General features: G+C 49.0%; 1 protein-coding gene across 3 annotated transcripts in view; it reads right to left on the reverse strand.

Moving 5' to 3' along the window:
- Positions 1-17,170: 17,170 nt before the first annotated feature.
- The window catches only part of tph1a (tryptophan hydroxylase 1 (tryptophan 5-monooxygenase) a), an 89,441-nt gene continuing 79,018 nt past the window's right edge, over positions 17,171-27,593 (reverse strand). For all 3 annotated transcript variants that reach the window (XM_086007703.1, XM_086007705.1, XM_086007704.1), the window contains 4 exons: positions 22,744-22,870; positions 22,545-22,640; positions 21,823-21,956; positions 17,171-20,643 (listed from right to left, as the gene is read on the reverse strand). In XM_086007703.1, coding sequence (XP_085863829.1) covers positions 20,469-20,643; positions 21,823-21,956; positions 22,545-22,640; positions 22,744-22,870 — 532 coding nt within the window. In that variant the 3' untranslated portion in view covers positions 17,171-20,468. The remainder of the gene's footprint in view (positions 20,644-21,822; positions 21,957-22,544; positions 22,641-22,743; positions 22,871-27,593) is intronic.

Genomic DNA, 27,593 nt, shown 5'->3' on the forward strand with positions numbered 1-27,593 from the left:
GCGCCAAAACCCAGGAGAGTTCAAAAGCAGCAGGAGCAGAGCGAGAGCGTCAAAACCCGGGAGAGTTCAAAAGCAGCGGGAGCGGAGCGAGAGCGCCAAAACCCGGGAGAGTTCGGGAGCAGCGGGAACAGAGCGAGAGCGCCAAAACCCGGGAGAGTTCGGGAGCAGCGGGAACAGAGCGAGAGCTCCAGAACCCGGGAGAGTTCGGGAGCAGCGGGAGCAGAGCGAGAGCGCCAAAACCCAGGAGAGTTCAGGAGCAGCGGGAGCAGAGCGAGAGCTCCAAAACCCGGGAGAGTTCGGGAGCAGCGGGAACAGAGCGAGAGTGCCAAAACCCGGGAGAGTTCGGGAGCAGCAGGAGCAGAGCGAGAGTGCCAAAACCCGGGAGAGTTTGGGAGCAGCGGGAACAGAGCGAGAGCTCCAGAACCCGGGAGAGTTCGGGAGCAGCGGGAACAGAGCGAGAGCTCCAGAACCCGGGAGAGTTCGGGAGCAGCGGGAACAGAGCGAGAGCTCCAGAACCCGGGAGAGTTCGGGAGCAGCGGGAACAGAGCGAGAGCTCCAGAACCCGGGAGAGTTCAAAAGCAGCGGGAACAGAGCGAGAGCGCCAAAACCCGGGAGAGTTCGGGAGCAGCGGGAACAGAGCGAGAGCGCCAAAACCCGGGAGAGTTCGGGAGCAGCGGGAACAGAGCGAGAGCTCCAGAACCCGGGAGAGTTCGGGAGCAGCGGGAGCAGAGCGAGAGCTCCAGAACCCGGGAGAGTTCGGGAGCAGCGGGAGCAGAGCGAGAGCGCCAAAACCCAGGAGAGTTCGGGAGCAGCGGGAACAGAGCGAGAGCTCCAGAACCCGGGAGAGTTCGGGAGCAGCGGGAACAGAGCGAGAGCTCCAGAACCCGGGAGAGTTCGGGAGCAGCGGGAACAGAGCGAGAGCTCCAGAACCCGGGAGAGTTCAAAAGCAGCGGGAACAGAGCGAGAGCGCCAAAACCCGGGAGAGTTCGGGAGCAGCGGGAACAGAGCGAGAGCGCCAAAACCCGGGAGAGTTCGGGAGCAGCGGGAACAGAGCGAGAGCTCCAGAACCCGGGAGAGTTCGGGAGCAGCGGGAGCAGAGCGAGAGCTCCAGAACCCGGGAGAGTTCGGGAGCAGCGGGAGCAGAGCGAGAGCGCCAAAACCCAGGAGAGTTCGGGAGCAGCGGGAACAGAGCGAGAGCTCCAGAACCCGGGAGAGTTCGGGAGCAGCGGGAACAGAGCGAGAGCTCCAGAACCCGGGAGAGTTCGGGAGCAGCGGGAAACGCTGAGATACAAAGGATTGGTGAGTGTAAAGAAGTAAAAAGTAATCGAAGTGTGATGTCACTAGAAAGCAGGTAAGTGATTGGTTGGTGAGTATTTCTCTATTTCTCGCATTTTTTTCCAAACTTGAGCGTCTAAATTTAAGTGCCTTGGTGTAGATTAAAATATATAAGTGTTCCAAATTTTAAAATGAATTAATTGATTGAGATGGGAGACCAGGCAATGTGTTGTTGTTGTTACATGTGGGAGCTCGTGGACACCATTGAGGTCCAGGGCGACCACATCTGCAGCAAATGTTAGCTGCTCGAGGAACTTCGGCTCAGCGTTGATGAGCTGGAGTCCGAGCTTCAGACACTGCGACACATTAGGGAGGGGGAGTGTTACCTGGACACAATGTTCCAGGAGGCAGTCACACCCACTAGAATAATTACTTCCAATTTGGCCCATGGTCAGGGACAGGAGGATGTGACTACAAGCGAGGCAAGTATTCGGATCCAGGAGGTAGTGGTGGAGGAGCCTCAGCCCTTGGCCTTGTCCAACAGGTACGAGATTCTTGCTCCCTGTGTGGACAAGGCCAGGGACTGCAGGGAGGATGAGCAAACTGACCATAGCACCGTGGTACAGGAAGCCATTCAAGTGGGGGGAGCAAAAAGAAATGTAGTGATAGGGGACAGTATAGTTAGGGAGATAGACACTATTCTCTGCAGCCGAGAGCGTGAGTCCCGAAGGCTGTGTTGCCTGCCCGGTGCCAGGGTTGAGGACATCTCCTCTGGGCTGGAGAGAAGCTTGGAGTGGGAGGGGGAAGATCCAGTTGTCATGGTCCATGTAGGTACCAACGACATAGGTAGGACAAAGAAAGAGGTTCTGCTGAAAGAGTATGAGCAGCTAGGGGCTAAATTAAAAAGCAGAACCACAAAGGTAATAATCTCTGGATTATTACCTGAGCCACGAGCGAATTTGCATAGGGTAAATAAGATCAGAGAAATGAACGAGTGGCTCAAAGACTGGTGTGGGAGAAATGGGTTTCGATTTGTGGGGCACTGGCATCAGTACTGGGATAAGAGGGAGTTGTTCCGTTTGGACGGGCTTCACTTGAACCATGCTGGGGCTAGAGTCCTGGATAATCGAATAACTAGGGCTGTCGAGAGGGCTTTAAACTAAATAGTGGGGGGAGGAACCAGGTGAGTGGGAAAATAAAAAGTTAATGAGAAATGAGAAAGCAATAGAGCAGGTTAGAGATGGGGCAAATAATAACCAGAGTGTGACAGGAAGGGACAGAGGGGGAGAAATTCAGTATCGCCACGTTTGGGGCGTTATACTCGAGCGGGCGCGAAATTTAACGCCCGGCACAAATTATCGCCACCTACTGCTAAATTGGCCTGCTTCGCCCCAGGAGGTGTTTGGAACGCTAAAACAGGCTCTGCACGACTGTCTTAAGGCGCTAAGCCGGAGAAGTGAGGTGCTACCACCGAGGGCGGGCGCAGCGCAGGTGCGACCAGTTAGCGATTGCACGCAGACACGCTGGCGCCGGTCAGCTCTTAAAGGGGAGGTTCGATCTTGGATTGCAGCCACACCCTGTGCATCGGAGCCCTGATTCTCGGCCTGGACAGACCTGCTGCCACATTCTAACGCCTAGGACCATGGAGAGGGCCAGGGAGCGAGCGCAGCGGTTCAGTGAGGGGGCCCTGCAGGTTCTGGTTGGCGCAGTGGAGCGCAGGTGATCTATCCTGTTTCCGGACAGTGGCAGGAGGCCGCTGCCCAACGACTATCGCAAAGCTTGGAGGGAGGTGGCTCACAGAGTGACCTCCAGCAGCAAGGTGCCTAGGACCCCTGTGCAATGCAGGAAGAAGTTCAACGACCTCACTCGGGTCGTCAGGGTGAGTACCCTTTTCAGTATCCTCTTCATCCCTGCATGTCCACCTCACTTTATGGCCAAAGGGTCCTGAAAGCCCCACTGCCCAGCCCTCATCCAACACCTATGGGCCTTTCATGAAACTCACACGCACATTCAGCACTTTACACACTGTAAGGGCTATTCGACCATGGGAGGCAGTGCAGCCAAGATCAAGGCTTCACTCTGTAAGAGCTATTCGACCATGGGAGGCAGTGCAGCCAAGATCAGGGCTTCACTCTGTAAGGGCTATTCGACCATGGGAGGCAGTGCAGCCAAGATCAGGGCTTCACACTGTACTCCGAGCCCGTCCTTTCTCTTGCAGGGCAAGCTGGCCCATAACAGGAGGCAGCAGCAATGGACTGGGGGAGGCCAGCCTCACCTTCAAGACCTCAGCGATCTGGAGCAGCGAGTCCAGCAGATTATGGCAGGCCGGATGATTGGCCCCGTCGCCACTGGAGATGCCGACCCCATTCTGGACAGCAATGGCAAGGTCATCACCTTTTTGACCTCTCTCTTTCCACTTGTGCCTCACACCAGCATCCTTTGCCACTATCGAACCAATACAGTGCATTGCAGCACTCATGCCTCCCTCGCTGCCGCCCTGTCCTCACGCTAAAGCAACTCTTGTACCTCCCTGCTTTCAGATGCTGATTCGCCAGGTGAGGAGGCGGGCCCTCAAGCTGCCACTGTGAGTGATTCTGAAGGCGAGGAGGAAGAGGAAGCCGGACCATCAGTGCCAGCCTCAGCCGAGGCAGCCCATGGCCATAATGAGGACACGTCTTCCCTGGAGGGGAGCAGGGGGGAAGGGTCTGAGGAGGGTGAAGCTCCGGGGCCCAGCGGGCTGCAGCAACGTGGGGCGGGGGTAGGGAAGCTCGGCGGCCTTCTCCCCTGCTACAGTGAGCACAGAAGAGGTGCGGCTCCTCGCTGAAATGGGCGCCCAGGCAGAGCACAGGCACACTGAGCTCATGGCTGCAGTGGCAAGGATGCCCGAATCCATTGAGTCACTGGCAAGGAGTGTCCAGGACTTTGGCGCAGCACTGGCAAGGAGTCTGCAGGACTTCGGTGCAGCACAGGCGGCTTCCACACAAGTGCTTAGTGGTGCAATGCAGTCAGTGGCTGGTCTGATGCAGACGCAGATTGAGGCCACATGAGCACTGACTGCTTCCACGCTCGCTGGATCGGGCACGAATCGCCGGGGCCCTCGCCGCGCCACAGCAGGCTAGCAGTCTGTGCTTCAGCAGATTGCTCCGCATGCTGCAGTGCTGCCCTGTGGGAGTGCCAGTGTGTCATCCGACCAGGGAGTGGCTGTCCTCTGTCAGGATGGCAGCATTCCTGCTGCTAACACTGTCACTTCTCCACTGCAGCTGCCACCACCTGTAGGACAGACTGCTGCCGCCCATGCAGAGTTGGAGCAGTCAGCAGCCGGGCCCTCCAGGCCCAGAGCTGGTCCAGGCCATACCTCAAGGGCATCTGCCGACTCAGTTTCTGACACTCAGCAGCCTTCCCCCAGCCTTGCTGCAGCCACTGGGGTCCCATTGCGGAGGAGCTGCAGGGTGGGAAGGGGGGAATTTCGCAAGGGAAGCAGATCACCCTCGAAGGGCAAAAAGTAGGAGGTGTGGCAAAATGCTGTAAATTTTTTTACTGAAGGCCAAGGATCATGGTCATTTTTTGGTTACTGTTTTGTTCATTGTCTCCAGGTTGTGAGAGCCAGTTATGTGTCTGACTGCTTTTTTTGGGGGTTCTCTCTATTACTTTGTCATGCGGGAAGGGCACACAGTTTGTTAAATAAAGAAGCGTCTTTATTCAGATTGTGCATGTTTGCTTTTTGAACTATTTGTTGCCTTGACCAGCTCAGGGGTTGCGGAACGGTTCCATTCATGTTCTTTCAATGGCACAAGCCATTCCCTCAGAGGGGGCCTAGAACCAACTTGCAATAAGCTGCTGACGGACGGCCCTTGCACTTTGTGCCTCCCTCCCGTCTTGGTGCTGCTCCTCCTCCTCCTCCTCTGCTGGTGCTCCAATATCTGGTGGCAGTGGCTGAGTCCTGAGGATTGCCAGGTTATGCAGCATGCAGCACACTACAACGAAATGGGTGACTCGCTCAGGTGAGTACTGAAGGGCTCCCCCGGAATGGTCCAGACAGTGGAACCGTTGCTTTAGCACGCCGATTGTGTGCTCAATGATGTTCCTGGTCGCTTGATGGCTCTCATTGTATCATTCTTCAGCAGGGGTGCTGGGCGCACGGAGCGGGGTCATCAGCCAGGTGCACAGAGGATAGCCCTTGTCCCCGAGAAACCAGCCTCCTGGGTGAGCCGGGGCTTCGAAAAGGTCTGCCACAGAAGTCTGGCGCAGGATGAAGGCATCGTGGCTGCTGCCTGGAAAGCGGGCATTGATAGCGAGTATCAGCTGTCTGTGGTCACACACCAACTGGACGTTCAACGAATGGAACCCCTTCCGGTTACGGTAATCCTTGGCATTCTCTTGCGGCACCCGCAAAGCCACATGCGTGCAGCCAATGGCACCCTGGACCATGGGGAAGCCCGCTATTCTTGCAAATCCCATTGCTCTTGCTGCTTGTCCAGGGTCATGGGGAAGGAAATGTACTGACGTCTCCTTTTAAAGAGGGCATTCATGACTTGACGGATGCAGCAATGCACCGCGAACTGGGAGATATTGGCAATGTCCCCAGTAGCGGATTGGAAGGAGCCGGTGGCATAGAAGTTGAGAGCCACTGTCACCTTCACTGCCACCAACAGAGACGTCCTGCTCCTCAGTTGAGGCTGCAGATCTGGCTGAAGCAGGTGGCAGAGCTCAGTGACCACCTCCCTGATGAATCACAGCCTCTGAAAACACTGCTCCTCAGACATGTTGAGGTATGAGAACTGTTGGCGGAATACCCTGGGATGGTAAGGTCTCCTGTGCCGACGCCTGTTGGCCCTCCTCCGTCTGGCCATGATTGGCACTCTCTCTCGGCGTCTCTGAGCCCTCTCAATGTAATGGAGAAACCCAACGTTTCCACCCATTGCAGCCCCCATAGTGTGTGGCCACTCAAGGTAATGCCAGTGGAAAAAGCAAACCAACTACAAAGTTCTGGGCCGAAACCAGAAGTACCTCTGCGAGCGCTGACTCAATGCAGAAATCTCTCTCCCTTTGTCTCTCTGCAAATCTCCCTCTCTCTCACAGAAGGAGTGGTCCAAAAATGGCTACCACAAAGAAGCCAGGAAGAGCCCCCTTTAAATAGTGCCCCCCAGCCCCACAGCGACTGGGAACCGTTCCAGTCAACCAGTCGCTGGGAGCGCCAGGCGGAAAGGAGGGGGGCGCCACTGAAGTTCCGGTTCGGGGTGCCCCAAGGGCGTTGTACCATGAAATGATGTCAGGATCTGCACGCACAGCTGAGCGGGCGTTGCGGTTTTGCGCCGCCGCTAAATGTCTGCTCAATTTCGCGAGAGACGCTAACGGATGGCGCTAACAACTGAATTTCTCCCCCAGAATGTTTAAAAATAAGAGTGTAACAGAAAAAAGGCCAAAACAAGGAAAAATGGTAGAAAGACAAAGTTAAAAGCTGAAAGCACGTAGCATTCGTAACAAGATAAATGAGTTGACAGCACAAATAGATACAAATGGGTATGATCTGATTGCCATTACAGAGACGTGGTTGCAAGGCGACCAGGGCTGGGAACTGAATATTCCAGGGTATATGATCATTTGGAAGGATAGACAGAAAGGAAAGGGAGGTGGGGTGGCTTTGTTGGTAAAAGATGGGATCAGTGCAGTGGTGAGAAGTGAGAAGATCAAGATGTAGAATCGGTTTGGGTGGAGATAAAAAATAATAAAGGGAAAAAGTCTCTGGTGGGCGTAGTCTACAGGCCCCCGAACAGCAGCAATGCTGTTGGACAGAATATAAATCAACAAATAATGGAGGCCTGTAAAAAAGGTACAGTAATAATCCTGGGTGATTTTAATCTCCATATTGATTGGACAAATCAAATTGGCCATGGTAGCCTGGAGGAGGAGTTCATAGAGTGCATCCGGGATGTTTTCCTAGAACAGTATGTAATGGAACCAACCAGGGAGCAGGCTATCTTGGATCTGGTACTATGTAATGAGACAGAATTAATAAATGGTCTCATAATGAAGGATCCTCTAGGAAAAAGTGATCATAGCATGGTTGAATTTCAAATTCAGTTGGAGGGTGAGAAAGTTGTATCTCAAACCAGTGTCCTGATCTTAAACAAAGGCAATTACAGGCATGAGGGCAAACTGGCTAAAGTGGACTAGAAAAACAAATTAAAGGGTAAGGAAGTTGAAATGCAGTGGTGGACATATAAGGAGATATTTCATAACTCTCAACAAAAATATATTCCAGTGAGAGAGAAAGATTTTAAGAGAAGGGAGCACCATCCATGGCTAACTAAGGAAGTAAGGGATGGTATCAAATTGAAAACGAAAGCATACAATGCTGCCAAGATTGGTGGGAGACCAGAGGATTGGGAAATTTTTAAAAACCTGCAAAGGATGACTAAAAAAATAATAAAGAGAGAAGATGAATTATGAGAGTAAGCTGGCAAGAAACATTAAAATAGATAGTAAGAGCTTCTACAGGTATATAAAAACAAAGAGGGTAGCTAAAGTAAACGTTGGTCCCTTAGAGGATGAGACTGGGGAATTAATAATGGGGAAATGGCAGAGGCTCTGAACAAATATTTTGCATCTGTCTTCACTGTAGAAGACACTAACAACATCCCAATAATAGATAATCAAGGTGCCACAGGGAGTGGAGAACTAAAGACAATCACTATGACTAAGGAAATAGTACTCAGTAAAATAATGGGACTAAAAGACGACAAGTCCCCTGGACCAGATGGCCTGCATTCCAGGATCTTAAAAGAAGTGGCTGCAGAGATAGTGGATGCATTGGTTGCAATATACCAAAATTCCTTGGACTCTGGAGAGATCCCAGCGGATTGGAAAACCCTTATTTATGTAACACCCCTGACATGAATCTTGTCATTCATGTGGAAATGACTTATGAAATAATACTGGGCGGCCTGCTGGTGGCGCTGTCCAGGGAGAGTATAAATACTCGGGCATGGGCCCAGCTTGCTCAGGACATTCTTTAACAGGAACTAGTGAAGGACACAACTAGATCTCCATGTTGAAAAACAGTTGATTAAAGCCTTGTTTAATACTCAGACCAAGTGCCTAGTAGTTTTCTTATGTCAACCCCTATTTAAGAAAGGAGGGAAACAGAAAGCAGGAAACTATAGACCAGTTAGCCTAACATCTGTCATTGGGAAAATGCTGGAGTCCTTCATTAAGGAAGCAGTAGCAGGGCATTTAGAAAAACATACTGCAATCAAACAGAGTCAGCATGGTTTTAGGAAAGGGAAATCATGTTTAACAAATTTGCTGGAGTTCTTTGAGGATGCAACAAGCAGGGTGGACAAGGGTGAGCCAGTGGATGTGATGTATTTGGATTTCCAGAAGGCATTCGATAAGGTGCCACATAAAAAGGTTACTGCATAAGATAAGAGCTCACAGAGTTGGGGGTAATATATTAGCATGGATAGAGAATTGGCTAACTAACAGAAAGCAGAGAGTCGGGATAAATGGGTCATTTTTTGGTTGGCAAACGGTAACTAGTGGGGTGCCACAAGGATCGGTGCTGGGGCCCCAGCTATTTACAATCTACATTACACTTGATCCCATCATCCAAGGCATTAATGTGGCCAAGTTTGCGGATGATACAAAGATGGGTGGGAAAGCAAGTTGTGCAGAGGACTCAAAGAACCTGCAAAGGAATATAGACAGGCTAGGTGAGTGGGCAAACATTTGGCAGATGGAGTATAATGTGGGAAAGTGCGAGGTTATCCACTTTGGCAGGAAAAATAAAAAAGCAAACTATTATTTAAATGGAGAGAGATTACAAAATGCTACAGTTCAGAGGGACCTGGGGGTCCTTGTGCATGAAAAACAAAAAGTTAGCATGCAGGTACAGCAAGTAATCAAAAAGGCAAATGGAATGTTGGCCTTTATTTCAAGGGGACTGGAGTATAAAAGCAGGGAAGTCCTGCTACAACTGTACAAGGTATTGGTGAGACCACACCTTGAGTACTGCGTACAGTTTTGGTCTCCTTATTTAAGGAAGGATATACTTGCATTGGAGGCAGTTCAGAGACGATTCACTAGGTTAATTCCTGAGATGAGGGGGTTGACTTATGAGGAAAGGTTGAGCAGGTTGGGCCGATACTCATTGGAATTTAGAAGAATGAGAGGTGATCTTATCGAAACATATAAGATACTGAGGGGGCTCGACAGTAGATGCAGAGAGGATGTTTCACCTCATGGGGAAATCTAGAACTCGGGGGCACAGTCTCAGAATAAAGGGTCGCCCTTTTAGAACCGAGATGAGGAGGAATTTCTTCTCTCAGAGGGTCGTAAATCTGTGGAATTCTCTGCCCCAGAGAGCCGTGGAGGCTGGGTCAATAAATACATTTAAACTGGAGATAGACAAATTTTTGCAAGATAAGGGAGTGAAGGGTTATGGGGAGCAGGTTGGGAAGTGGCTTTGAGCCCAAGATCAGCCTTGATCTTATTGAATGGCGGAGCAGGCTCGAAGGGCCAAGTGGCCAATTCCTGCTCCTATTTCTTATGTTCTTATGTTTTCGGATGATGTCACCAAGGGGCAACATGTAGATGAGAAATAGGAGGGGGCCAAGGATAGATCCTTGGGGGACAGTTAGAGTACTAGACGGATGAGCTTCAGTGAGGTCAACAGCCTTTTCACTTGTTCTTTATCACTCCTGTACATGCGTCATATTTCAATTGGACCATCTGAGGGCACATAATCATTGAGTGTCAAAGTCAGCCACAGGGTAAATGGAGCTGAATGGACATAACAAACACTGTCAATCAAACAGCAGGAGAGCAAACACAAACCACAACTAAACAACAGCTCCGTGATGCTGTCAATCACCTTAATATGAAGCTTCACTTTCACATTCCCTGCTATCCAATCACCGCACCTCATACTACAGCAGCTAAAGATTGTGCTTTAGCCTCCTCAATACTAAGAGATATTCAGAAATACATGACGCTGCCCTACATTGCAAGCCCGATGCTGAGTGTTGTACGGCAGGATTGATACCATGTCTGTAAATGCCTATCATCGAGCGTTACATGTTAGGCTTCCGCATAAGTTATTTCCCCGCCAGTTTTCCTCCTCCCTATCCCGATGGCACAGACGCATGGCCCGTGGGTGCTGGCAGTTCCACTGTAACTATTCAAGTGGCCATTTTTCAGTGAATTTGGCAAACTAGTCAACAATGGGGGTCATTGTAGCTCAGCTAGATCCTGTTCTCAGAATGAATCCACACATATAAATGTTTCAACAAGGGTCACCAGATGGTGATCAGGAGAAGGAACATTGACTGATTTCTCCCCCCACCGCCCCCCCCAACCTAACCTTACAGTGTCACCCCAACTACTGCCCTGGCTGAAATCAGAGATCAAAACTGTGACTTCCTGACTCTGTTACTCGCTGCTTTATCCAGCATAAACAGGCTCCAAATGAAGAATTCTTGTCGGAATCAAAATGGAATGCCCCAGATAGGTTCTCTCACGTTTGCTCCTAGTGCTAAGTGTCAGTCAGTGAAACAGCTGCCAGAGTTCTGCTCAGCTGAAATTTACTGTACTTCCTCGCGAGCACCTGATTTAAGGCAGCCAAAAAACATGTTCTGATTCATCAAATGTTCCCACTGTGACTGAAATGAAACCAGAGCCAAAACATTCCAACATATCAGGTTAAAGCAGAAAGGGAACTCCCAACTTTATACCTGAAATGCCAGTTGTCTCATGTTTTCTTGATGGATGCTGTCTGACTTGCTGAGTGTCTGTTTTCTGGGTTTTGTCTCCACTGGCTCAATGGGTGATTAAGACCAACGGATGCATAATTGGTTATCAATAGTTGAAAAGCAACTGGGCTAAGTAAAGTTTCCGAGCCAGGAGAGAATTTCTGCTGACATTTAACAGTTGGTGACTTCGGACAGGAGTAGGTGTTGGCTGCACACCCACACCCTCTGTACACACTAAAACAAAATAAACCCCTTTCACAAAATGGTTAAAATAAAACTGGTTTAAATTTGGTATATTTAGCTTAGCTAACATTTCATACGAAAAGATATATTTAAAAAAAAAATTAAAATCCTGTAACGACGCAAGATGGAGTTCACGTCCATCACAGGGAGCTCCATATTAGGGAAGGACAGTAGTTCCTTCCAGTGGTTGAGTCAGACTCTGAGATTTTTATTTTAGATTTTATTATTTATTGAATCCAGTCATCCATAAACGAACTCCTTTGATCTGATCTGCAGAATGAATTATTTATCTAGTAAGGGCTGAGGGCCTGATGTTCCAATGGCGCCTTTGTGCTGCCTGAAGCGAGATGGGGCAGGGCATCCGCTTGCCAACAGATCCTGGGGCTGACTCTGCTGTAAACTGTGAGTCAGATAATTAGCATTGGAAGCTGTGTGGAGGCTCTGTAAATCCAGCCTGCAATGCCTCAGATATGCTTGGGTGGGGGGTATTAGGCCCCAAAATTCTCTCAATGGTTGACAGATGGGGGGAGGGAGCAGAAAATAGCTGGAGGTGAGGCAGAGACCTAGTGCTGCTTAAAGTGGCAGTGGTAGCACTGGAGGAAGCAGGCAACCTGGACAAGATTGGGAGGAAGGAACAAAAGAAGCAGTCAACATCAGGGAATCGGGCCTGCATGTCCGCCTAATAGAAATGCAGAGCAGGAAGGATGGGCTGTATAGAGTCGGGGTTGGAGACCTGCCTAGATGGTGGTACACACTCTGAGGAGGTAGATGGCTGTGGCTGTGGCAGTGCGTGCTACCTCCTTGAACCCAAGGACTCATTTTTTAAAAATTAGTTCCTGGGATGAGGGCGTCACTGGCAAGGCCAGCATTTATTGCCCATCCCTAATTGCCCTTGGGAAGGGGGTGGTGAGCTGCCTTCTTGAACCGCTGCAGTCCGTGTGGTGAAGGTACTCCCACAGTGCTGTTAGGGAGGGAGTTCCAGGATTTTGACCCAGTGACGATGAAGGAACTGCGATATACTTCCAAATCAGGATGGTGTGTGACTTGGAGGGGAACTTGGAGGTGGTGGTGTTCCCATGCGCCTGCTGCCCTTGTCCTTCTAGGTGGTAGAGGTCGCAGGTTTGGGAGGTGCTGCCGAAGAAGCCTTGGCGAGTTGCTGCAGTGCATCTTGTACATGGTACACACTGCAGCCATGGTAAGCCGGTGATGGAGGGAGTGAATGCTTAAGGTGGTGGATGGGGTGCCAATCAAGCGGGCTGCTTTGTCCTGGATGGTGTCGAGCTTCTTGAGTGTTGTTGGAGCTGTGCAGTAGAAAGTTTAAAGATCTCACCAGGGCAGGTGAAGTGAGCTACCTGCTTCTCATGACCGTCCCTTGCAGCTTCCTAAATGTGGCACTCCATCAGGTCTTCCCTCCCATGGATCAGATCCAGGACCCAGCACAAATGATCTGGCTGGAATCTGCCAACATGATGCTCTTGATGGCAGCTTCGATCAGCCCCCCTCAGATGCCTGTTCATGTAGGATACAGGATCATACCTGCAGTGGTGATGCAGCCTACTGAAGAGTCCTCCAGGGACTCAAAAGCCCTGAGACAAGGGTCATCTTAGTCCCAAAAGGCTCATGAAGGCACAGCCAAGCACCATTGGTACACCTGACCTTCAGGTATCACCTTGGCGCAGCGCCAGGATTGGTTTAAGAGAGGCACCAGGTGTAGGCACCTGTTGTAAATATATAAGTGCACAGTAAACTTTGTGATATGAAGTTCAGTTTTCCAAGGTATGTCTGTTCTTTTGTTTTTATGGTTGAGAGGATATTTGGAGGTTATTTTACAACAAAATACACTGGGGGAGAAATTGGGTGGAGCCGCAAATGGGGCGCCAAGCTTGCCTGGGCGCCGGTTTTAGCGCAGCATTTGGAGCAGTAGCGACCGCCGGAAATTCAGCTTGAGCGCCCCAAGAGGGACACGGGGCGAGGCTCGAGGCGCTCCACGTCCCTCTTAGGGTGCTGAAACTGAATATCGCAGCGCAACGTGCCGCAGCACCACACGCTGCGGCACGGCGCGCTGCGGTACTGCAGGCCTTCCTCCCATTCTTAAGGGGGAGGGGCCTGCAACAGCGCGATCAGCGATCGCGAGTGCCGGCAAAAGAGCCCGGCACCGAGGAGAAGTGCCGGGCTCTCGGAAAACAGCCAGCAATGCCGCGGGGGGCGATCAGGAGGCCGGGGACAGAGGTGCTGGCAGGCGGCCGCCGAAAAAAATGGCCGCCCCGCACCTCCACCTTAATTTGCGCCACTGCCGCCACAGGTAGGCCCCGTGAACCGGGCGCCATGTGCGAACGGCGCTACAGAGGCGGTCGCTGCCAAATATCGAGATCGGGGCGGTAGCGGGGCGCTGCGCACACCAATGACATCATCGGAGGCGGCGCAGCGCAACAGGTTAACGCCGCCATTAGCGCCCCAGCTAAATATCGCGGGAGGCGCGGCCAGTGGCGCTAAAGCCACTGAGTGCCCTCTTTAGGTGCTAACTGGTGGCGCAGCCCACCGAATATCTAGGCCACTATTCCTTCTGTGCCTCCTTAATGAATTGTTGCCTTCTTCAGGTGACACATTCTTGAGGGAGCGGCATTGTTTGTCGCATCTGGTGGAAGGCTAACTTCTATTTGATCTTCTTTTCCTGTGGTGTAGCATTATCGTGCTTGCCTCTCTCATTCGTCTGCCTCTTGTCCTTGGTGTGCCTCCATCATAAGGACAAATTTGGGAATGCCCATAGCAAGGCCTCCATAACAGAAGGGTGGGAAAAATCTGATTTTCTTGCCTGAAACTTCTGGCGGCCAGTTTGCAGAATCCCTTCTGAGCAGCACAGCTGAGAAAGAATTTTCTAACCGCTTCAGTCAAAGCTGATATTTCAGGCAAAGTTTTGGACATTCAAAGGCTGTGAACACACCCAAATCCTGGTCTGACAAGTCACCCAAGCATCTTACCCCTGCTTTTTACAGAGCTAACATAAGTCAGGTGCAATTCTCGTGTAAATGGCAGAGTTCATGGGACAGCAGCTTTGGCCCTCATTATTTGGCCCTCATCATGCACCACTTTGGAAATGGGCACATCTTCTGCCAGCAGCCAATTCTACCAGAATACTGGAATTTAGTGAGTGCTTTAGAACTTGCAACCCAAATTCTGGCTCCCTATGCCAAAACTACACCACTTTTGCCCCACACCAAAAATAATCCCAAAATTTGAGGCCCTGAATATTGATTTTTTTTTCAGTTACACCATCTGGGTAGTCGAAGTGTTTTTTAAATCCAGATACCTATAGTGGGAGCAGTTATTTATTACACAGATCATTTAATTATTGAGAAACCCATGCAGGGAATCACCAGGATTAAAGAAATTAAAGAGCCAAGATAATTCAGGAAGTTGTAGGAATTGACGAATTCCTAACTAATAACTGAGGTCGACTCAGGAGATCAATCAAACAGGTCTTTAATGTAAGACTAAACGAGTTGAAACAGTTTGATGAGATCGATACAGGAGAGCCACGAAAACAGGTCTTAACAAGATGGAGATTCCACGAGGACTGCCTGGGTAGTCACATGGTTTGCGATGTGACATCATCGCGTTTGCCCACGTTTTCCCGTGTTCTTAAAGGGGCCATGCCCCGTGCATACAAACACTATATACAAAGCAAAGTAATGTCTAACACAATGGTACCGGCTTAGGCTGGTGTTAGAACATCGTTAAAGGGAATTATGTACAGTTGCCCAGAGTCATTCAGTGGCTCCGCCACAAAGTAGTGATTAGTTGAGGTTTTTAAAAGCCTGTAGAAGGAAAGGAATACTGAGGGAGGTATGGAGTTCCACACTTGAGGTGCCAAGAATGAGTTTGAATGGATACATTGTAATGAGTGTTGATTTCAAAACTGAGGGTGTAGAAAGGAAGAAATATGTAGGATGGATTATTCAAAATTTAGCAGGAACAAGAGAGAAAGTTCAGAGGAACAATGGATATGCTTGTATTGATAAAATAGAGATAGACAAAAAAGTGACAGACAGCGAGAGTGAGAGGTTAAAGGTTAGACGTGAGAGAAGGATTTTTTTTTTTGCATCTTGTCCAGGTAAGGGAGCAGTGTTCAAGTCTAATCAAACTTGGGCTTTATATAGAAGTTAAGAGATGCTGGGGGGGTGGAGGGGAAAGAAGCGTTTGGCACAAAAGAAAAAAAACTATGTGTGTTTGTGCAGCTTTTAACAATGAAGGAGATGTGGGAGCTCCACTCGAGGTCAGAGGTGATAGTAAGCCATGAATATTAATAGATGAGTAAGTACTGAGCATGGAGTTAGCAAAGGCAAGAGGATGTAACCGTTACAAGTCAAGCTCCTTCCAGAAAATTTCCCCTCAAGCCCAACATGAAAGTCTGCTTTCATCAATAAGCCCTTGCTTCTTATGAACCAAAATGGACCCTTATGTGTAAAGTAACTGGGATTGCGTGCCATCAGATGTACAATGATCTTTTAATTGATACATCATACACTCTTGATACCTTTGTCTGATGGAAAATGCCACACTAACAAACCATAAAACTGGACTGAAAACTACAAATCTAGTTTATTAAAATTAACAGAAAAAAGGCTAAAAGTATCAGATTTAGCTGAAGAAGTCATTAGTTCGATAGATCAGGGAGATCCAGTAGAGGCCATCTACCTGGATTTACAAAAACATTTCGATAAAATGCCACTTGAAGGACTCTGCACTAAAATTAAGTTCCATGGTGTCAAAGGTGACACTGTGAGATAGATTGCAAAATGGCTAAAGGACCATAGGCAGAGGGTGGCTTTAAATGGAGCTGCTCTGGTCACTAGTGGGATTCTCCAGGGTTCAGAGCTGGGTCCCTTCCTGTTTATTATATTAGAATATCTGGAGCAGGACATAGATAGTACACTTAATGAATTTGTGGACGATACTGAAGTTGTGTGCGAAAACATGGGCCTAGAAATTCGGTGGCGGCTCGTTTGGAGCGCCAGTTTCGCCTGGGCACCAGAAGTACCGCCCCGGAAGGAGCCGCGAGCGCCAGCCCGATATTCAGTTTCAGTGCCCCAAACAGAAGCGCAGCGCTACTCGAGGTGCCCCGCGTCCCTCTTGGGGCGCTGCAACTGAAAATCGCAGCGCAACGTGCTGCAGCGCCACACACTGTGGCACGGCGCACTGCGGTATTGCAGGCCTTCCTCCCCTTCTTAAAGGGGAGGGGCCTGCTGCAGCGCGAACGGCGATCGCGAATGCCGGCAAAAGAGCCAGGCACCAAGGAGAAGTGCCGGGCTCTTGGGACACAGCCGGCACTACCCGGGGGGGGGGGGGGGGTGCTCAGGAGGCCGGGAACGGCAGCGCGGAGAGGTGCTGGCATGCGGCCAACAACAAAAATGGCCGCCCCGCACCTCTCCTTTAATTTGCGCCTCTACCACCGCAGGTAGGCCCCCCTGAACCGGTCGCAAATTGTGACCGACGTTACAGCGGGGGGCGCTACCAAATATCGCGATCAGGGCGATAGCGGGGCGCTGCGCACACCGATGACGTCATCGGTGGCGGCGCAGCACTACAGGCCAACGCCGCCATTAGCACCCCGCTAAATTTAGCGGGAGGCGTGGCCAGTGGCGCTAAACCCACTAAGTGCCCTCTTTGGGCACTAACTGGTGGCGCAGCCCACCGAATTTCTAGGCCATGGTCTTTAATACACATCGAAGGGCATGGAAGATATTAAGATATAGTGATAATTAATGAAAAAATTAAGCTGCATTTAATGAATAGAATCCCTGTGGCACCATATACACATCACCTGTCCTGAAAAATGGAAATAAAACTCCATTAAACCACCAATTGAGAGTTTGGCTCAGTAAACATTGCACACTGCGGTCTGATTGGGTAAAGCTGTCCTTTATTAGTGAAGTACAAGCGCATTGGACAAGTAGTTTGGCACAAGGAGGACAAGCACATTTAAAATACTAGAATCCAGCAAGAATCATACAATTGGAGACAGTGCCTACATGAGGTCCAACCTAATTCATCATTTATAGGCTATTCATGGACATTATACATGCACTGAAGGGTATGGTTTCTCCCTGCACAATCCCAGTTTTACTTCAATACATACAATTTGTCCCAAATTCATTGCATAATGCTAGATTACAACAGTGGTACTCATTAGCACCCTGCTTCCCTTTTGCCTGGACCTTCATTCAAAGGCCTTCCCAGTTGTGGAACGTTAACCAAGTTGGGATTCAGTGCTGTTCCCTCTCCCTTTTTTGCGGTCCAGCGAAAGGCGGCAATGGAATGCTATTAGAAGCATGTTATCCCAGTTTCCATCCAGCAAGCAAAAGGGCCGGAGTACAACCGAACTCTTAGTCCGACGTTGTTTCCCTTCCTGTAGGGATGTCCCTAGCCTCCACTTGGCAACTTCCCACAGTGGTATGCCTGAAATCAGGAAATCAGTGTGTGCAAGTCACAGGCCCAGATTCATCACCCTGTCATCATGCTGCCCATCATTGTGGGCCGCAGCATTCCAATGCCCTCAAGCAAGATACTGGTTGGGATTGTGGCCCTTAACAAAATGTTGCTGGGTAACACTGGACTAAAATACTTTCACACAAAACTGATCTACCAGCTAGACAACACATAACTTACTCTTCAGTCATTCAATATTCACTTGAGGTTCAGACATATCCTACGATTACAGGGGGCTGCAATGAACAACAGACTCTTTGTTATCAGTTACTGAGCATCAACAGTAACAAAGTGTAGTACTAAGCTCATATTTGATTTTGGGGAAGTTTAAATGAGGTTGGCGTTTTTCACAGATTGAGACTTTATTTTTCTCCTTTCCTGGAGGTGCTGACCCTCCTGAACTACAGCACAGTCAATGCTCCAGTACCTCATCCAGAAGGTCATTCTTCATGTGTGAGTTTAGATAGTGAATGTCGACAGGACACTTGACTCTGAGGGGGAGCATCACAGCCAACCCTGTTGTTGTTTGAGGACAGATTCAACAACAACATCAGATATGCACTTTCTGGCAGGGGTCACTGGACAGCAATCAGGAGCTGGAGTCCATCCCACCTTTCCCCCTGCATATAAGATCAGCTAACACTCAGACCCATCTTCTATTTGCATATGGAAACTTAAGGTGAAGAGATTGTACCCTTGAGGAGTCTCTGCAGCCCCTCAACGTGATGTGCAGGGGCTGAAAGGTCCAGTTACTTATAGCAGTGATTCTCTAAGCAAAAATGCAACTAGTGACTGTGAATACATGCACATACACAGCAATCGATAGACAAATGCTACTGCAGGTAGTCAGGGGACACTCACATAGCAGCTTACAAATCTCCAGAGTGACAACTATTGCAAAACTATTGCAGGATTTCAGTCAGTGTTCTAGCACTAGTGAGGAATTCACAACAGTAACCTGCAAAACTCACTGAGCATGGTTAGTGTGCACCGTCACACCAGCGAGTACAGCCAGAGTGTACTGTCACACTATTGCACATGGCCATTGTGCACTGTGCACAACCACTAGTGGCCTATCATATCAGGTAACATGCAGACTCTCCATGGTGTGATATTAATGTCTAAAGCCAGTTGCTGGATTATATTCTGCACCTTCAACCATCAGCAGATACTCCTCCAATCCTAAATTATTGCAAGATCAATGTCATAAGAACATAAGGAGACTTGCCCGTCGAAGCCATCCTTCCAATTCTAAGTTTCCCAGCCCAGTGCCCACTGCAGTTTTCATATACCATCGCTACAGTCTACAGCCTAGAATTTCCACTCCACCAGCTCCCTGCTTGACCACTACCACGAGCGGCATTTTCTACCAGAAGTGACATTGGATGTATGGATATGTCTGCCCAATTATGGTTGGAGATATAATTGCACACAAATGACAGTGGTATGTCATACAACATTTTTCTCATTTGGTCTCAGAGACACTTGATGGCAGGAACGTCTGTGCGTTCCTGACATCCGGCATTCCTGTGGGCGGTGGGCAGGGGATTAAAAAATAAAAGTGCTGGAATGTCTGCTGCAACAATCTCCAGCCCCATCCCAGCTACACTATCTGGCAGAGGTCGAGAAGACTAATTTAAAAATGTGAATGACCCTGACCCCTGAAAAACGTCCGGGGGAGGGGGAGGGGGTTGGTGGCGGGGGGGGTGGGGGCGTGTCCTTGTGGCGGTCAGAATTCCCACCCTATTGATGCCGTGTTGGGATTCCGCAAAAGTGGAAAATCCAGGTTTATGTCTCCTCTAGCAGATTTTTCCAAATACATTTTTGCATGGAGAAGTCTCTTCTGGTATCTCCTTCACTAATTTATACTTCTGCCCTCTGGTTCTCCTAGCCTATTATTTTAAAGTAATAATCAGGATTTACCTCATCCAAGCCATTTAATATTTTATTTATTATTTATTTCAACGAAGACTGCCCAACCCAGCAACAAGCCCAAATTTTATGCTAGCAACCGAACGACAGACGTTAATTCAGAATTTAGTTCCTCGGAGCTGCAGGCATGACGGATTCTTTTTGTAACAGGCAGTGCACATTGGTCTAAACTGCTCCTTTCTGTTCATGGAACTTTGAACAAGTAAGCAATGTTCCTCAGTAATCTGTCACTGTCACTAAGGTGGCCATTTTATCTGCACTCTTAATCACAAGCAATGGAAAAATAAAGAATGCGCTGCCCATCCAATTTTTTTATTGTGATAGGCTCTGTACAATGCTCTTTCTGGTCCAAAAGGGTGAATAATGGAAACTGTCAGCCTGGTATTTGTTAATTCTAACTGCCTGCCCTGAACCTTGCTAGAAAATGGAAAAGAACCTGACAGACCTGGCTCCAATACCAAAAAAAGCTCTGAAATAACTGGGCCTAGATGGTTGATTCAGTATTGATGCTGTGACGAACCTAGAGGTTTCTTAAAGATAGCAAATTGAACAGGGAGCAGTGTTACTGGGTTTGTGCTTTAAGACTGAGGCTGTTGAACATGGACAGCATGCTTGCTGTCCCAATGTGGATAGTTTCTAAGCCAGGGCATGCTTTCACAGTTTGTACTTTTGCAGATTAATGTTTTGTATGTTAATTGGCCAGGATGTTATCTAATCATGCCAAAGGAGTAACAATCAGGTTTGGAAGTGCGATGGGATGGGGAGGGGGGCGGGGGGAAGAGCTCAGATGCCGAACTGCTTGTCCATCCTGCTGAGAGCATCTGAAATAATATCGAGCTCCTGACGAAGTTCCTTCACGACATTTGTGATGCTCTTGGTGTCTTTCAGAATCTCCACACTCTGTGTGTACGGGTTGTATCTCACACTGAACGGGCGTTTGATGGTCTTTGCAAATTCCCTTAAAGAACAAAATTGATAAATTCAGGTTAAAGCGGTTTCTGTGCCAACATCTCAACAGACCTCTTCCTAAGCTAGACAGACCAGAAGATTCCAGGTTAAGCTAGCTGATCTCAGCTGGAGGAGCAATTTGGCTTCAGTACGCCTGGGCTGGAAAAATAAGCAGCCCAGGTTTCCCACTCCTGATCACTGTCCATTAACTCGTCCTCGTAAGTGCACCTGTTTGGATATCAGATGAGAACAAGGTCAGCTAAGCTGTTATGCACTACCTGGTCAAAACAGCCTGCAGTCATTGACCATATAGGCTCACAAATGAAGGGTGGCCACTTGAGCGAGGTACCAGAGGGCTTACAAGAGTCAACGCCTTCTGGAGAAATGGACAGAAAATTGGGAGAAGCATGTTCCTGGCCTACAGCTGACATCCACATGCGAAATTTCCAGCAGCGGGTCATTGGATAGTGATCAGGAGCAGGAACCATGGTTGATTTTCCCTTCCATAATCAGAGACAGTTTTGCCAATTGTAGTGTCTTTCCCGACCCTGAGCTGAGATCAGATAACTCAAGATCAAACTTGGGGCCTTCCTGGTATGCAGGGCTCAGCCAGGTGACCTTTCAGAGGAGCAGCCTCACCATTTATTCAACTAGCCTGCACAGGTTTGTTGCTCTAGTACAGTGAGTTCAGATCAACAAGGTGATAAGAGAGTGAGCTGACTAGATATTTAAAGACTTTCTTGGCACAAAGAGGGTTGCTTACCTCATCCTTTTATAAACATTTTTTGTCAATTTTGTAGTCAAGGTAAGGGATGTCCGTGCTGGAGAATAGAGAACTTCTCATTTCTGGCATCCATTGTCAACATATAGCACAGTTCGATGCAGGTGAAAGCTGTATGATATTTTTCCATTTTCCACAAAACCATTCTACTTTCTAATTAAGGTGCCAATTTAGTGCCAATTAGTGTTGAATTAGAGGGATTTTAGCACGGTGTGCCAGGCTGATAGAAACTGGATTGCCACTGCCCCAACTCATTTCACGTAGAATCCTTACAGCTAGCAGACAACAATTTTTATCACAACAGCCTAAGCTGGACTTGAACCCAGGTCCCAGGGTTGAAAGTTCAGTGTCTAACTCACTATTCAGTCCTCAACCCATCCCATCCTACTACCCAGTCCTCCTGCTTACCTCATCTTCTCCTTTGCTTCTTCAAAGCTTTCTGAAACAAAATAGACATCTTGGAATGTGGTGATGAGACACTCCTGCTTGCAGGTGACTTTTGGGTCAAAAGGCTTCACCTTGGCATTTCCTGAGAGTGAGTACTGCAGCATTACAGAAAGAACAGGTTAGTGTTCCTCAAAGATAAGACTTGCAACTACAGCACTTCTGCTTGGCAGAAACGTAGATGAATGGAAAAGACCCAAAGTGCAGGAGACCACCAAGGTTGCAAGGAGAAGGAGAGAATGTGAGGTAAATCCAGAAGCAGTACTTTGTTGATGCCTGTGGAAAACCGAGGGAGGTGAGGAGTTTCAGAATTTTGAGGATTGAGGACCTGGGAAATAATAATTTGCAGTAGGAGATGGTGCAATGAGCATCAATGTCAACGTAGTGAGGAAGGAGGGAGAACCTGGGAGATGTTGTATTTGGAGGATAAAGAGAAGAGCATTGCCCATTGGGGTTGTGATCAATAGAAAAAGACAAGAATAATTGCAATGATGAGAGTGAGTTTGGAGGTTAGATATGAGAGAACATTCAGATGACAGAATCCTCATAAATTGACACAACATTTTACAAAGGAAAGCAGTGATGAGGGAATGGATAATCACTTAGAACTTTATGTCACATTGAAATGTTAATTACGCAGATCCACTGGACTCTCAGGTCCTGGTCTACCTAAGAGTGATACTGACCTTCAGTTCACTGACAGAAGACAGCAGGCCAGCTCCGAAGACTCTGAGTTGGCCGTCTTGCTTACACAGACCAAATTCCACGGTAAAAAAGTAGCACTGTAAAATGAATCACAGTGAACAGCCATAATCTAAATGCAATCAACCTTTTACACCATATAGTTGTAGCTCCAAATTGATTCACAATTTTACTGTAACTTACTGTAGCGAGTTTCTGAACTGCTTCATCAGATGCTCCCAGAGAAGCCAAGCCAATCTCCTGAGAAAATTGAGCAAAGCTCGGCTCAGCCAGAAGAGGAACATGTCCCATCAGCTCATGGCATGTGTCACTGAAAGGAAGTACAAAAGAATTAATCTTACTGAGAGAAAAAAATTGCTATCAATTACTGGGGCAATGATATTTGGTATTGTTTATGCAGGGGATGAGCAAAACATCAAACTGTCTTCTTCTTCTTAGGCAGAAGAACTGTAAAAGGAACTTAGACGCAATTAAAGACTTAATTTGAACAGCAACGTTGAAATGAGTGGAATAAATTTGAATATCACTGTACTTTGGAATTAAAATATTTCAAGGCAAAGTTGATAAAAATGTAGATTCATGTAGGAAGCTGTTGGGTTTGTCCTGTGGGGTTGGTTTCTTTGTTAAGGCTGCAGGTTTGTGTTACGGGGTCAGTCTGTGAGGCTGTAGGTTTGTGTTACAGGGTCGGTCTGTGAGGCTGTAGGTTTGTGTTACAGGGTCGGTCTGTAATGCTGTAGGTTTGTGTTACGGGGTCGGTCTGTAATGCTGCAGGTTTGTGTTACGGGGTCAGTCTGTGAGGCTGTAGGTTTGTGTTACAGGGTCAGTCTGTGAGGCTGTAGGTTTGCGTTACAGGGTCAGTCTGTAATGCTGCAGGTTTGTGTTACGGGGTCAGTCTGTAATGCTGCAGGTTTGTGTTACAGGGTCAGTCTGTGAGGCTGTAGGTTTGTGTTACAGGGTCGGTCTGTAATGGTGCAGGTTTGTGTTACGGGGTCGGTCTGTAATGCTGTAGGTTTGTGTTGCGGGGTCAGTCTGTGAGGCTGTAGGTTTGTGTTACAGGGTCAGTCTGTGAGGCTGTAGGTTTGTGTTACAGGGTCAGTCTGTGAGGCTGCAGGTTTGTGTTACGGGGTCACTCTGAGGCTGTAGGTTTGTGTTACGGGGTCAGTCTGTGCGGCTGTAGGTTTGTGTTACAGGGTCGGTCTGTGAGGCTGTAGGTTTGTGTTACAGGGTTGGTCTGTAATGCTGCAGGTTTGTGATACGGGGTCGGTCTGTAATGCTGCAGGTTTGTGTTACAGGGTTGGTCTGTAATGCTGCAGGTTTGTGTTACAGGGTCGGTCTGTAATGCTGTAGGTTTGTGTTACGGGGTCAGTCTGAGGCTGTAGGTTTGTGTTACGGGGTCGGTCTGTAATGCTGCAGGTTTGTGTTACAGGGTCGGTCTGTGAGGCTGTAGGTTTGTGTTACAGGGTCAGTCCGTGAGGCTGTAGGTTTGTGTTACGGGGTCAGTCTGTGAGGCTGCAGGTTTGTGTTACAGGGTCGGTCTGTGAGGCTGTAGGTTTGTGTTACAGGGTCGGTCTGTGAGGCTGTAGGTTTGTGTTACAGGGTCGGTCTGTGAGGCTGTAGGTTTGTGTTACAGGGTCGGTCTGTGAGGCTGTAGGTTTGTGTTACAGGGTCGGTCTGTAATGCTGCAGGTTTGTGTTACGGGATTGGTCTGTGAGGCTGTGGGTTTGTGTTACAGGGTCAGTCTGTGAGGCTGTAGGTTTGTGTTACAGGGTCGGTCTGTAATGCTGCAGGTTTGTGTTACGGGGTCGGTCTGTGAGGCTGTGGGTTTGTGTTACAGGGTCGGTCTGTAATGCTACAGGTTTGTGTTACAGGGTCGGTCTGTGAGGCTGTAGGTTTGTGTTACAGGGTCGGTCTGTAATGCTGCAGGTTTGTGTTACAGGGTCGGTCTGTAATGCTGCAGGTTTGTGTTACGGGGTCAGTCTGTGAGGCTGCAGGTTTGTGTTACAGGGTCGGTCTGTAATGCTGCAGGTTTGTGTTACGGGGTCGGTCTGTGAGGCTGTAGGTTTGTGTTACAGGGTCGGTCTGTAATGCTGCAGGTTTGTGTTACGGGGTCAGTCTGTGAGGCTGTAGGTTTGTGTTACAGGGTCGGTCTGTAATGCTGCAGGTTTGTGTTAAGGGGTCGGTCTGTGAGGCTGTAGGTTTGTGTTACAGGGTCGGTCTGTAATGCTGTAGGTTTGTGTTACAGGGTCGGTCTGTAATGCTGCAGGTTTGTGTTACGGGGTCAGTCTGTAATGCTGCAGGTTTGTGTTACGGGGTCAGTCTGTGAGGCTGTAGGTTTGTGACACAGGTTCGGTCTGCAATGCTGCAGGTTTGTGTTACGGGGTCGGTCTGTGAGGCTGTAGGTTTGTGTTACAGGGTCGGTCTGTAATGCTGCAGGTTTGTGTGACAGGGTCGGTCTGTAATGCTGCAGGTTTGTGTTACGGGGTCGGTCTGTAATGCTGCAGGTTTGTGTTACAGGGTCGGTCTGTAATGCTGTAGGTTTGTGTTACAGGGTCGGTCTGTAATGCTGCAGGTTTGTGTTATGGGGTCAGTCTGTAATGCTGCAGGTTTGTGTTATGGGGTCAGTCTGTGAGGCTGTAGGTTTGTGTTACAGGGTCGGTCTGTAATGCTGTAGGTTTGTGTTACAGGGTCGGTCTGTAATGCTGCAGGTTTGTGTTACGGGGTCGGTCTGTGAGGCTGTAGGTTTGTGTTACAGGGTCGGTCTGTAATGCTGCAGGTTTGTGTTACGGGGTCAGTGTGAGGCTGTAGGTTTGTGTTACAGGGTCAGTCTGTAATGCTGCAGGTTTGTGTTACGGGGTCAGTCTGTAATGCTGCAGGTTTGTGTTACGGGGTCAGTCTGTAATGCTGCAGGTTTGTGTTACGGGGACAGTCTGTGAGGCTGTAGGTTTGTGTTACAGGGTCAGTCTGTGAGGCTGTAGCTTTGTGTTACAGGGTCGGTCTGTAATGCTGTAGGTTTGTGTTACAGGGTCGGTCTGTAATGCTGCAGGTTTGTGTTACGGGGTCAGTCTGTGAGGCTGTAGGTTTGTGTTACGGGGTCGGTCTGTGAGGCTGTAGGTTTGTGTTACAGGGTCGGTCTGTAATGCTGCAGGTTTGTGTTACGGGGTCGGTCTGTAATGCTGTAGGTTTGTGTTACAGGGTCAGTCTGTGAGGCTGTAGGTTTGTATTACAGGGTCGGTCTGTGAGGCTGTAGGTTTGTGTTACAGGGTCAGTCTGTGAGGCTGCAGGTTTGTGTTACGGGGTCACTCTGTGAGGCTGTAGGTTTGTGTTACGGGGTCAGTCTGTGCGGCTGTAGGTTTGTGTTACAGGGTCGGTCTGTGAGGCTGTACGTTTGTGTTACAGGGTCAGTCTGTGAGGCTGCAGGTTTGCGTTGCGGGGTCAGTCTGTGAGGCTATAGGTTTGTGTTACAGGGTCGGTCTGTGAGGCTGTAGGTTTGTGTTACAGGGTTGGTCTGTAATGCTGCAGGTTTGTGATACGGCGTCGGTCTGTAATGCTGCAGGTTTGTGTTATGGGGTCGGTCTGTAATGCTGCAGGTTTGTGTTACAGGGTCGGTCTGTAATGCTGTAGGTTTGTGTTGCGGGGTCAGTCTGTGAGGCTGTAGGTTTGTGTTACAGGGTCGGTCTGTAATGCTGTAGGTTTGTGTTACACGGTCGGTCTGTGAGGCTGTAGGTTTGTGTTACAGGGTCAGTCTGTGAGGCTGTAGGTTTGTGTTACGGGGTCAGTCTGTGAGGCTGCAGGTTTGTGTTAGAGGGTCGGTCTGTGAGGCTGTAGGTTTGTGTTACAGGGTCAGTCTGTGAGGCTGCAGGTTTGTGTTACGGGGTCAGTCTGTAATGCTGCAGGTTTGTGTTACAGGGTCGGTCTGTAATGCTGCAGGTTGGTGTTACAGGGTCGGTCTGTAATGCTGCAGGTTTGTGTTACAGGGTCGGTCTGTAATGCTGCAGGTTTGTGTTACGGGGTCAGTCTGTAATGCTGCAGGTTTGTGTTACGGGGTCAGTCTGTGAGGCTGTAGGTTTGTGTTACAGGGTCGGTCTGTAATGCTGCAGGTTTGTGTTACGGGGTCGGTCTGTAATGCTGTAGGTTTGTGTTGCGGGGTCAGTCTGTGAAGCTGTAGGTTTGTGTTACAGGGTCAGTCTGTGAGGCTGTAGGTTTGTGTTACAGGGTCAGTCTGTGAGGCTGCAGGTTTGTGTTACGGGGTCAGTCTGTGAGGCTGTAGGTTTGTGTTACGGGGTCAGTCTGTGCGGCTGTAGGTTTGCGTTGCGAGGTCAGTCTGTGAGGCTATAGGTTTGTGTTATGGGGTCGGTCTGTGAGGCTGTAGGTTTGTGTTACAGGGTTGGTCTGTAATGCTGCAGGCTTGTGATACGGGGTCGGTCTGTAATGCTGCAGGTTTGTGTTACAGGGTCGGTCTGTAATGCTGCAGGTTTGTGTTACAGGGTCGGTCTGTAATGCTGTAGGTTTGTGTTACGGGGTCAGTCTGTGAGGCTGTAGGTTTGTGTTACAGGGTCGGTCTGTAATGCTGTAGGTTTGTGTTACGGGGTCAGTCTGTGAGGCTGTAGGTTTGTGTTACGGGGTCGGTCTGTAATGCTGCAGGTTTGTGTTACAGGGTCGGTCTGTGAGGCTGTAGGTTTGTGTTACAGGGTCAGTCTGTGAGGCTGTAGGTTTGTGTTACGGGGTCAGTCTGTGAGGCTGCAGGTTTGTGTCACAGGGTCGGTCTGTGAGGCTGTAGGTTTGTGTTACAGGGTCGGTCTGTGAGGCTGTAGGTTTGTGTTACAGGGTCAGTCTGTGAGGCTGTAGGTTTGTGTTACAGGGTCGGTCTGTGAGGCTGTAGGTTTGTGTTGCACGGTCAGTCTGTGAGGCTGTAGGTTTGTGTTACAGGGTCGGTCTGTAATGCTACAGGTTTGTGTTACAGGGTCGGTCTGTAATGCTGCAGGTTTGTGTTACGGGGTCGGTCTGTGAGGCTGTAGGTTTGTGTTACAGGGTCG

This window comes from Somniosus microcephalus, chromosome 15 (assembly GCF_052327205.1).
Source record: "Somniosus microcephalus isolate GS21.2 chromosome 15, FLI_Smic_1.0, whole genome shotgun sequence".
NCBI classification, from domain to species: domain Eukaryota; kingdom Metazoa; phylum Chordata; class Chondrichthyes; order Squaliformes; family Somniosidae; genus Somniosus; species Somniosus microcephalus.